Below are 12,388 nucleotides of genomic sequence, written 5' to 3'. Positions count from 1 at the left end.
TTATCTTCTTTTAAAAAGTTTATCCACTTGTCACAAATGTGGAAAAGATAAGATTGAAATTAATGCATTAATTAATAAAGATAAAGTTGCAATTAATGCTTGCATTAATAGAAGTGTTCAAAAAATAGTTGTATTTTTGTTGAAGGAAAATGAATTTTTTCATTGCTTTTTTCATCATGAGCCAATAAGATTTCAATTTAATGGTATTTTGTTTTTTCATTAAATAAGATGAAAATGTGAACTTTATAATAAATTTTGATCTGAGAATAATTCTGAAATCTTATTGGACAAATTAATTGGTTTTAGAAATTGAAGAGATCCATAAGATTTCGGAACTAATAAAAGTACATGTTTAATATGTTTAAACCTAAACATAACTCTTGAAATGCATATATGTCCTTATAGGATTTTAGGAAGAAAGTTATGGGTTGACAACCATACATACCCCTTACAATAATTGTAAAACCTAACTAGACTGTCAGATTCCTTTCCTCCGAACATCTCAAAAACACCTTTTCCCACCTTTTCCCTCAAATAGACCCCAAAAAATTCTCAAAGCTTTTGCATTTTAATCCTTTAGGATAAAGATTCAAGATATTTAACAACATCGAGACTCCTCAGCAGGCACGCGTAAATATGTGTGTGTATATGTAAATTCATACACTGCACAATTTATCAAAAACCTGACCCTGATCTACACGCAGTAAGGTATGAACTTCGATTCATGACACCTATAGTGAATAAAATGAATTCGATAATGAATTCTTCAATCTGCCAAATTACAGACCTCTTGATTAACAGTAAAATCGCTGATTTTTGCGTTCGAAATGCAAAACCTGACAAACTTCAGCTCTAACTCTCACTACTTGCATTTTTTCGAGAGTTATCTTTTCAAGGATTTTAACGTGACATTTGCCGATTAAATTAACATTTGTCAAGTACGTTGAATTTTGATCGATTATCTATTTTTCCGACTAAATAAGAATGTGCTGTATAGTTAAACTATGGCACTCGGCTTCAAAACATGGTTTTTATTCTGAGGTATCATTTCTCTACGTTTTAAACTGTAGTGAAGTTAAAAGTAATGAAATCCTTACTGTTTTAACGTTTAGCTTTCTCATGTATAAAGTTTGAATTTCAAACCCTAAAATGTTCAAATTGCTGCTATAATTATCAAACCAAAAAAATCAGACGCCAAATCATAAGAACTTTTGTCAAAGTCTAACAAAATTTTACTGCTCAGAAACCTTACCTTCATAGCTAGTTTTGACGCCAAACCTCAACAAAAACATTTCCTACCATCCTAAAGATTGATCTCTAGCCAAAGCTAAACTTAATTCTCTCTTGACAAAATCTAGCAAAATTTTCTCTTGCCAAACCCTAGTAAAAAAAAATCTTACGGAACATCAACAAAATTATGTTGTCAAATCCATTAAAATCTGAAAAAACTCTTGCCAGATGCCAAATTCAGGGTTATAGTTTTTAGAAATTGTATTTGAATTTGGTTGATATGTTCCTTTTTCAGAATGATTTTCCCTCGTGAACCATCACGGCACTATGATTTCCCTTATGTTAGGTGCCACCCGGGTTGTTATGTTCATTTCCTTGGTGAACCACAATGGCAATAGGATTCCCCTCGTTTAGATGCCGCAAAAATTGAAATTTTTAATGATCGTTGCTGTAGTATTTTTTTCCTGCTGCACTGACATTTACTGAATTTTCTGTCTCTGATAATTTTAATTGGGTGCAATACAAAATACTTTTGACCCGGTGATATGAACTAGTAGCACAGGTAGGGGATCCCATCCCTAATACAAAGTCTAAAAGGGTTTGAACTTCGGTGACAAGAGCAACAGCATAACCTTTAAACAATCACACTATGTCAATGCTAGCATTTTTTTGGGGACCTTACTATGCTAGTCAGGGACAATTACTTTTAAGTTCTGAAGCAGAATTTTAGTACTTGCAGATTTGAGTTTCTGTGTCACCGTTGGCTTGACTTTTACAACTTATACGTATCTTCTTCAGTGAAATTCACTAGGCAGCAACACAATAATATGGTTTCTAAACCCTTAGAAGTATTTAGCTTCCAAATTTTAATGCCATTTTCTGGTACCAAACACTAGCAAGCTTCAATTGTGGTTTGTGTGTCTGGAAAAGACATTTTTTAATATTGAATTATTTGATTACTTTCAGTTCAGTTATTTTTCTTGAAGAGTGTATAGATTCGGTAAATAAGGGAGTCGGATCCTCACCCATTATATTAACTAAAAAAAGCTATTGCTTTGTTTGCAAGTTTCACAGAAACCTTCTGACAACTGGATGAAGGAAAGCTTAACCACCACTAACCCAAAGATTACAAACTTTCATCTGTCCCCTGGCTACAATATATATATTCCCTCACCTTTTATATTAACTGGAACAGCTATTACATTGTTTGCAAGTTTAACAAGAACTCTTCACAACTGGACTAAGGAAAGCCTAATCACCGCTAGGCGCTAACCTAAGATAACAATCCTTTAATTGTCCCTTGCTATAGCAAAATGAGGAATTAAAGACTAACTGGAAAACAGTTGAACTGACAACTAGTACAGCCTAGGACAACTAGAGAACCTTTGATTTATGATTCTTTTGCCCAAGTTTGATAGCAGAATTTTTAATTGTTGCTTATATTTAACTTTATATCTATATTGTCTATTGGTAGATTCAACTTGTGGTGTAACCTTGCCTCAGTTTACACAAGTTAGACATATCTGCTTTAGCCAAAGCTGCTAGAGAGTAACAAAATACTCTTGTTTCTAAACCTTCAAAAATCATAACATATAAATTTTATTGCCAAATGCTAACAAAAATTTCTCTTTCCAAACACTAATAGGCATTGTGATTTTGAGTTTGGAAGCTGACAAATGTTTCTGTTTCATTTATTTTTTGACTTTCCATAATTTTTTTTCTATCTTTAAAGAGTTAATATACATACATTTGATTGGTAAATAAGGGAGTTGGAATCCTCAGTATATCAACAGAAAATTAATTTTTTTGTAAATTTTAGTTTTGCCTCTTTCTAAGTGAGAAATATATTGCATTTTTTGTGAGTTTCATAAATACATCCTAACCTGAATTTGAGGAAAGCTTAATAGTCACTACAAAACCAGAGATTGCAAACCCTCCAACTATCCCCTTGTTCTAGCAAAAGGAGAAATACAAAATTAACTGAAAGACAGTTACATAAACTGGTAGAACATCCCATGACCCAGACTAACTAAAGAGCCATGGTATCATAATTGTGGCATCAACCTGGGATGGCCTGCAACCTTTGCAGACGAAGTAAGGACATGAAAACCATCAATCTGCAGTAAAGCCTTTGCAGGCTGACCAGCCCTTGCCTTTTTTTCATGATCCTGCCACAGAGAGAGTGGTCAGTAGTCTGTAGAGCGCAGGGAAGTGGAAAATGTCGAATTCTCCTTCTACAACCTACATCTAAAGTTTGTCCATTTGTCAACTAGAGCTACAAACTGCCTTTCCAGTTCTCTGAAAGATGTCAGAGGCAATAATAGTCTTCTTTATTCTTGGGGTGAGATGGTGGGGGGGGTGCCCATTAACAAGTTCCAGCACTGCCTCCAAACCACCCTTAAATTCAATTTGAGCAAAGCATGACAATAAATGAAGAACAACGTCTTTGCTGCCAGTCAAAATAATAAGATTGGAAGGATGGAGGCTACATCAGACTTGACACAGCTCTGATCATTTGTCAGCAGCAACAGAAAGAAATACATATATACTCAGCAATAACATCAAACAGGAGCAGAGAAAATCCAAACTAAATAGCAATCAAAACTTATTCAACGCTACAGCAAGTAGTGATTGAGTTCTAAGGAAACAATGATGCATTTGTTATATCAGCAATTATTAGTGATACGCATTTGTTATAGTAGATACAGTAGAGAACATCAATCTGAGAGAAGCATCTGATCAGATGTCCGATACAACTTATATCTGTGATATTGCATCCAGCAAGGAGATCATACAGTAGTACATCCTCAATCATCACAAAACATAAAATCTTCATCAGTAAATTAGCCCCATAGACACAATACATCAGTAGAGCAAATAGCAGATGAAGAATATAGAATATTGGACACATAGCAAGTAATAAGATCAATCTGTCATCTGTGAATATTCCAATTTCCAATGCATGGCAACAGCTTTTCAAAAGGGTAAAAGGAAGAAATCTGCATTAAGGCAGAACAGCTATAGGGCACCTTTCTATAGTGGCAAGTAGGGAGAACAGCTAGTAGGGCATCCGTCTACAGTAGCAAGTAGGGAGAACCCCTACTAGGGCACCCTATTGCACATGGAAGGGAGAGAACAGCTAAGGGCGGCCTATTCCAATTTCCTTTTAAACCCTACCTTGAGGGAGACTGTTGATGAACCCAAAGATAACCCATCTAGGAATGGAGGAGCATTGCATGGAGGAAAAACTGTTGTCTTAAGGTACTCTACTATGCCTCCTGATTACATATCTTATATCTCTAAAATCCATCTTGCGAGAAAGAAGTCTTCAGGTGTAAGAGAAGGGTGGCTTGCAGGCTTGTACGTAGGCCATCCTAAAAGGAACAATCCAGCCCAGGAGTAAGAGGACACTTAAGAGAGTCAAGGAACCCTGTACAACCTCCACCTGACTCCAGAAGATGGCAATAGAGAATAGATATACACATTGTCTGAATTTGACCTTGTGAGAGAGAGTGCCTGAGGTGTACGAGAAGGGTGGTGAGTGGCTTGTAAGTAGGCTGTTGTAGAAGGACCATTGAAGCGTAGGACAGAGAGGGCACTTATACAGTCAAGAAACCTCTCGCAACCTCCACTTGAGTCCACAAGGTGGCAACTGTTTGTAGGGAGATGAGACATGGTTTGAGAAAGTAGGTACAAGCCACCATGCAAGAGCGCTGCAATAGACATCCACTCCTAGGCTTGACGTAGAAATGGCTTTGGGTGTACTGATCATGTCTCTTTCTCCCAAGGTGTTTATGAATATAATGCGACTCAACTAACTCTAATGACTGTGTATGTATGTATGTATTATGTTGCATGTATCTTTCATTTTGTGACTGTATAACAAATCCAAGATTGTATTGTTGAGCAAAGATTTATTTGGTAAGATGGAACCCTGACCCTAATTTGTTGCATTGATTTTAGGGCAAATTAGGAAGGGGACATCACATCACACAGTTTGGAATTGTAGAATTTGAGCCAATGGTGTTTTCAAGGGAAAGCTCAGTGACAAACCAAATGTAGCTATCTAGCTTTTGCTGAAGCTCCATTGGATGCTGATAGTGGTGAAGAATTGGTGTTTAAAGAAATCGCACTTTGAAGATAGGGAGGGATCTAGTGTAGATGAAATTTAGTGCGGATGGGTGTTTGTGGAATTTGGATATTATACTGTTACAGGAATCATATGACAACTTGATGGAGAACTGTGGATGTAGCTCAATATAGATATTTTTCTAATAACTTGGAAGGTTTGTAATCTAGTTGAAAATAATTATAGAAGTCCTAGTTCAATATAAATTTGGCAATTGCATCCATTTGCAAAGATACTATGCATGAAGATTTATTTTTTAGCGCAGGACGGTAGACCCACTTCCATTGGCATTCAATTGGTTTCCAATTATGTACCTGGTTTTTGCACAATTGTTTTGTAATGTGTGTCTCTGCTTATATAGTTTAATCAAGGGTTTACCTGCTTGGGTTAATCCTCTGTTATTTTGCCTTTTAGATGTAATTTTATTTTCTAGATTTAGTTTTAGATTTGCATGTTTTGTTGTTGGAAGTCCTTTTTAGTAGTTCTGATTAACTAGTTAGTATAACTTGCTGAACTTTGACTTCCATTGTTCTTGGTCACATTATCTTTCTTCCTTCCTGCATGGAATATGGAAGGCAAAGCATGCCATTTAAAAAAAAAATTGATACATTATTTGTCACAGGGATGGTATACAGGTAAAATAGTTTTTAAGGGTTTAGTAGGACAGGATTAAAGATTTGGTGTGACACAGTACTGTTAAGAGTTTAGTAGATGGGAGCTCCAAAGCAGAAGTGGACACATGAAGAGGAGGCTGCTCTCAGGGCAGGGGTAGAGAAATATGGACCTGGTAAATGGCGTGCAATTCTGAAAGATCCTAACTGGAGTTTGTGCTTGGCTTCACGCTCCAATGTTGATCTGAAGGTACATAGAGTTTATTGGTTTGATTAATTTTGTGAGTATTTATAATCTGATGGTACTTGTATAGATGGAAAATGGTGATACCTTAGATTTCCAGTTGATTGACTTTCTGCTTCACAGTATAATCTAATTATCTTAATGATAATCAGTTTTTTCTGTAAGTAATGTATGGTCTTTTGGCAAGAATAAGTATCACGTCTAATCAAGACTACTTTTTGATTCAATCATGCTGCTTCCAGTGGCAATGCTTATTTAATAAAATCAATATGTTTTTATTCACTTAATGCTCCAATGCTTGAACTTTAGTTCCTGGTTGACAATTTGAATGACCTTATATGGCATAATTACATCTGTTATGTGTGGCTTGAGAAGTACTAATCTACACTAACTACAACATGATGGAAATTACTTTAACCAGGCTTCACACTCAGGCATATATTCCTCTTGGAGGTTGGGATAAGAGCAAAACTATTTTATGTATCCTTTATGTCATCAATTATTTTCAGGACCTCCGAATGAAAGCAGATTATACAAATGTCAAGGCCTAACAAATTTTGTTAAGACACTGGTGAGAATCATTAGTAGAGGAGCAGATACTTCGTTATCATTCTTTGGCAGGATGTTTCTATTAATAGAATGAGATTAAATCATTTATAGAGGAACAAAGACATTCTTTTCATTCTTTTAAGGAATATTTCTTTTAAGAGAATGTAATAAAAACTGGTGTTGCACGTAATTCTTTTACCCAATAATTTATGCACTCTATTTCATCAATTAGTTTCATGGCCCTCTGAATTAAGGCAAATTCTTCTAATGTAAAGGCGGCTTTACAATTTTCTTTCCAAGGGTCAGGTGAGAATCATTTATAAAAGGAGTAGAGACTTGATAATCATTCTTTAGTGGAATACTTTTTATTTAAATCATTTTTACAATAATAAAATTAAAATAAAGATTCAGCATAGCCTTTTTATCTGGTAACTGTACATGCCATCCATGCCATTAGGACATCTGTTTGGTATTGTTTATATTCTTTTCAATGAGGCTTTAGTTGATAACTGGTACTTAATAAAGAAGTATTCCCAAAAAAATCGTTTTTTGAACGGTCATATATAACACCCATGCTCCTGTTGGTAGCTCTTGAATTATATATGTTTGCCTCCTTGGGAGATTATTTAAGATAATATAAAATGCATTCTATTTTGCAGCTATTTATTGCAGAAAAATATTGTTGAATTATAAGAGAGAATGTTAATGTTAATGGTTGCGACATTTTCATGTTATTGCACAGGATAAATGGCGGAATATGAGTGTTACTGCTAATGGCTGGGGTTCAAGGGAAAAGGCAAGACTGGCACTTAAAAGAAGTACATACAATGCAAAGTATCCTGGCAAGCAAATTGCCCTTAGCTCATTAAGCAATGGAAATGTAGATGCTGTTCTTGATGTTAAACCACTGACATCTTTAAAACCATATATACAAGGCTCACATACAAAGAAATCGTCTTCGAGGTTAGTAACTACAATATAATTCTGCCTGCATGTTTGTTGTTGTTATTTTTATTTGTTGGCCACCTGTTTAGCTAGTTTCTTAGTGTCAGGCATGGTAAACTGCTTCATGCTGTGTGTTTAATGTATTTTTGTACTAAGTTGCAAGTTGCAACCGAAGTGAGCTAAACAAGGTTTTTGTTTAGCCACTGCTGGAAGTATTCAACAAACAAAAATAACTCTACCCCTGAAATAGAATCTTTTACTTTATATCAATAGTAATAGAATCTCGGGGACCATCATTTATAACTTTCTTGTAAATATATCTATCAGATAAACTTGAGGGTAGACTAGGTAACATGGAATTATTAGCAATACAACTGAAATGGCACTCCAGCAGAAGTAATCAAATCAGTAACAGCCTAATAGGCAATACTTTTTCATTTTGAAAGAAGCTATACAGACCCAATCTCCTCTGCAAATTGTGAATTTCTCCTATATTTTTAAGAAATCGATGCTTCTATAGCTTGATCCAAGTGATGAAAATGTGACTTGAGGGGGAAAGTATGCTGCCCTGTATGTAAACAACTTATGTAGAACTCCAGATTAACAACATATATAACTTTTTTGTAGGCTGGATTACCTCATTTTGGATGCTGTCTCTTCCTTAAAGGACCCAAATGGATCAAGCAAATCTGCAATTGTAACATACATTGAGGTAATTTTTTAAGCATTACCAAGGGATGCATTGTGGAAAGTGATTAAATGCGAAGACAGCTTGATTAGATATGTTCTTGTATTAAATTCAAGTGAAATGTGAGATGAACTTTGAGGACTTATGATTTGCATTTCTGTTACTTTATTTTCACTTTCTCGAGAGTTCTTTGTTTTACTTCCCTTATCTTGTAAATAGATATTGATTGATAAGATATCATTAAAATCCACATGTGCTGACGCAGGAGACCCATACCGCACCTCCAAACTTCAGAAGGCTGCTGTCCTCAAAGTTAAAATCATTAACAGCCTGTGGTAAATTGGTTAAGGTTAGTAGTAACATGCATTGGAAGCACGTCTCATGGGTAATATGCACCTGACATAAATTTCTAATTGTTGATGCAGATTAGACATAACTACATGCTCAATGGCAGTTTTCCACAGTCGGAAGAAAAATCTCCCAAAACTGAGAAAAAGGCAAAACACATTACAGTCATCAATGAATCATTAACGAAAGTAGTAGAGAAAGTCACGAATGAAGTTGCTTCTGAGTCTGATGTTGAACTAGCCAAAATGAGGGCAATGAATGCTGAAGAGGCTGCAAAGGCAGCAGCTATTATCGTTGCTCAAGCAGAGGCAGCTACAGCAGCAGCAGAACAGGCAGCGCGGGAAGTTGAGTCTGCAGAAGCTGATGCGGAAGCCGCAGAAGCATTTGCAGAAGCAGTAATTATGGTCCTAGCAAAGTTAAAAAATTCTTAGTAGTTTGCACTAAATGAAAATTTTCTTTTCAGCATGGTTAGGGTTAGGGTTAGGGTTAATATCTGTATTATTTAAAGCAATTGGTTGCACAGGTGAAATGAGTGCTCCATTTTCCTATAGTCCCTTTTCCTTAGGTTGACGGAATTAAGATCCTATTGTATGTTGAATCTCTGATGGATCATGTAATTAGATTCTTTTCCCTGCAGGAGTGTATCTGAAAAATATGCATTTTTCCTGCATGTATAAATTTTCATGGGGGGCAAAGGACAAACCGTTCTCAACGATGCCTTGTATAAACTTACAGCATATGCACATGTAAATTTGTTGTCATTTTTTGGGACATCTGTACAGCTTGTTTTAGTATCAAGAGATTCTTTGTTGGAATGGACCGATCTCATCCAAATTTAAATAATATGTGCATTAATGATTTGGTTTTCACTTTGCTACTTGGTGGAGTTGACCCTCCTGCTAACCTTTTGTGGAGCAAATGTTTTGGTCTTTTCTGGTTGGCATATCGATTCCAATAGACTGGGTTTTTTTTCTTTTATCCTATTGGATGACAGAAATTTATTTTAAATTATATTTCCAATTTGAATTGAATTACTTGAAGCAACCCCCCAATTTTATATGACATACATTTATTTGAATCTATAATTACAGCTCCAAGTTCTTTATTAAATATTATTTTATAATTTAATTAAAAGTGGATTAATTCTCCATCCATAATTTAAAAAAAAATTAATTTATAAATATAATTGTCATTTACGAATCAGCTGAGTCTTTATTTAGAAAAGACAATCATTATAATATCATAGGATCTATGGACCACAATATTTATATCCAAACCAATTAAAAAATCAGATAATGGATAAATTGAATAAAGATAAGCAAAATCTGAAAAAGTAAAGGTGTACCACCATGAACAAGAAAATCAATTTAACTTGGCACAATACCTCATTAAATGATAATCTTAAATATTTGTACCTCATAAACAATGCTCACCCATGACATTTCTTACATTTTTTGCCGTGTCCATTCTAGGAAAGCTTTTAAGACACAGATGCTTGGGAATGTCCCTCCTTGACCTGATTATGCCTTTCACAAGATGGCTAGAGGATGCTCAAGTATCTCTCTACTATTTCAAAGATACCTAGTTGTCCGCTAAAGTCCATTAAGATGTAAAATTAAATAAAAAGCAGCATGGATAGACCCACAAGTGCCTTCCATCCTTCAAGCAAAGTCTAACCATATGAAGCATGAGTTAATGAGTTCGACTCAGAAATCACTTAGTTAAATCTTGATTGCAATATCACAATTTGACTTGCTGTGGAAATTATCTCCTACTTATCATATGTTACTTATTAAAACATCAAATTTTTAAATAAAAAAATTGACATTTGGTGGTGTTTTAAAAAAAAATTGGCATTTGGTGTTGGGGAGCAACAAGAGAGGCAATAGATTAAAGAGGAGTGAACAATAATTGAAATAAAGGATTAGAATCGAATCCACTACACTAGAGGTAAGTATTTCATATTTCATATTTTTTATTTTTTGATGTATTGTGTTTTTTGAGTATTTATTTTCATGCTTGTAACATATAGAAAGGGTGTTGTAAGTTTATTTTGCCTTTTATTTGAACTTGTAGCATTATTTGATAATATTTAATCAATCAAAATCACAAGCAACAATGAGAATAGCAACGATTAGATGGTTGAGGTTCAAATGGAAGAAATTAGAAGAACTTAGAAATATGGGAGTCTTTAGGGAGTGGGAGTCAAGTTCAAACCGATTGGCCATCTTTCTAAATTCCTTATAAAAACTATGGAAATGACCTTTTTTTTACTCCAAAAAACTTTTATTGCAAGTTGCAACATAAGTTTATTGTCACCTTTTTCTAGGTGGTTGGTGAAGGGGTGAGATGTGGGCTAAGACTTGAGAAGATTGAGGCAACTAGATACATACAGAGGGGAAGGGGGCGAAGATAAGAAACTTCATGTTAGAGTTTGCAACCTAATGTATCATTGCTTACATAAGCCATGATGGTTGAATTTCATTGGGGATAGGTTCTATTTTTAATTGTACTAGAGGAAACTAAAAAACTACAATTGTTGCATTGATTATGCTTCACACAAAATTAGAAGATGTGGCTACTTCCTTTATTGTCAAGTATTTTTTAAACAAATGTTCAAAGATGTGATGGTTTTTGGTCCATCATGTGTTCCACTTGGAGAATATATGATGTGCATAATCCTCCTTGATATGAAGTATTGCAGGTGAGTGTGTTGATGAAAAATATGAGAAAGCCTGTATAAGGGATGGATGCTCCATAATCATGGATAGGTGGACTAATTTCAAACACCATTAATTAAATTGATTAACATGTTCAATTAGCTCTTATCTTCTTGATGTCATTCATTTTTCATAGAATTGGAAGGATGCAACCTTGCACTTCCAAAATTTGCAAGATATCGTATAAGAGGTTGGAGCCTCTAATGTTGTAGAGAGAGTAAGTAATTGAATCATTGTGTATATAAATTAGTTGGATTGATGGTAAGCACATTTAAGGCAAATGTGGCAAGGTTAAAGATGTGTGGATGTTTATTTGCAACCATCACACTTCACTTGATTTGTTTAGGGCATTTTCAAGAAAGGAATTCCTCAAGCTCGTGAAGACTAGATATACTAGCTATTTCATTTTGTTAGATATAACATTTGAGGTCGAGGAGCTTTTAAAATTAATGGTGGTGAATGCAAATTGTGGTAGATGACAAGAGGTAAGCACACTTGAAGGAAGAAGTGTGACGAAAAAATCCTTGATGATGACTAGTCTCTTCACCCGAAGGAAGGGAAGTAGTGGCCTTCATAGGTGAAGGGATTAGTTAGGCCTTTTCCTAAGTGCAGAGTCTCTTCCCTAGAAGGAAGAGGAACAAGCATGAAGTATGAGCTTCATGTGCCAATACAATGCTTTGCACTTTTGGGGAGATAATGAGAATTTTTTTATGAGAATTGATATTTGTTTTGTATGCCTTGTGAAGGCAATTTTTATTTCTGTATTTAGCTTCTCCTCACGGTTTAGGTACACCTTCACCCATCTTATTGGTTTCTATGGTAACTTGTGTAAGCTAAAAAAGGGGGTTCAATGTTGTTTTGTGAGTTTGTGCTTGGATGTTACCCAGTTGGTCTTGGTTCTCCAAGCTCAGTGGATGGTCTCAT

The 12,388-nt window shown here is 35.1% G+C and overlaps 1 protein-coding gene across 4 annotated transcripts; it reads left to right on the top strand.

The window, feature by feature from the left end:
- The first annotated feature begins 532 nt into the window (after window positions 1-532).
- On the top strand, window positions 533-9,613 carry LOC149529001 (telomere repeat-binding factor 1-like). 4 transcript variants are annotated; one of them, XM_089808838.1, is made up of 7 exons: window positions 533-708; window positions 5,194-5,516; window positions 5,982-6,220; window positions 7,506-7,726; window positions 8,336-8,420; window positions 8,662-8,745; window positions 8,822-9,613. In XM_089808838.1, exons 3-7 carry the CDS (start codon window positions 6,071-6,073, stop codon window positions 9,173-9,175), a joined length of 894 nt encoding a protein of 297 aa, XP_089664964.1. In that variant the 5' UTR covers window positions 533-708; window positions 5,194-5,516; window positions 5,982-6,070; the 3' UTR covers window positions 9,176-9,613. The 4 variants fall into 4 exon arrangements, with proteins under 4 accessions (XP_089664964.1, XP_089664965.1, XP_089664963.1 ...); XM_089808839.1 differs by having other exon boundaries at window positions 572-708; window positions 5,995-6,220; XM_089808837.1 differs by lacking the exon at window positions 5,194-5,516 and having other exon boundaries at window positions 573-708.
- The last annotated feature ends 2,775 nt before the right edge of the window (window positions 9,614-12,388 follow it).

This window comes from Cupressus sempervirens, chromosome 11 (genome assembly GCF_028749045.1).
Source record: "Cupressus sempervirens isolate cs-2001-9-10 chromosome 11, ASM2874904v1, whole genome shotgun sequence".
Classification (NCBI taxonomy): domain Eukaryota; kingdom Viridiplantae; phylum Streptophyta; class Pinopsida; order Cupressales; family Cupressaceae; genus Cupressus; species Cupressus sempervirens.
Note: the sequence above shows the minus strand (reverse complement) of the source record. Positions and strands in the feature narration are given on the sequence as shown.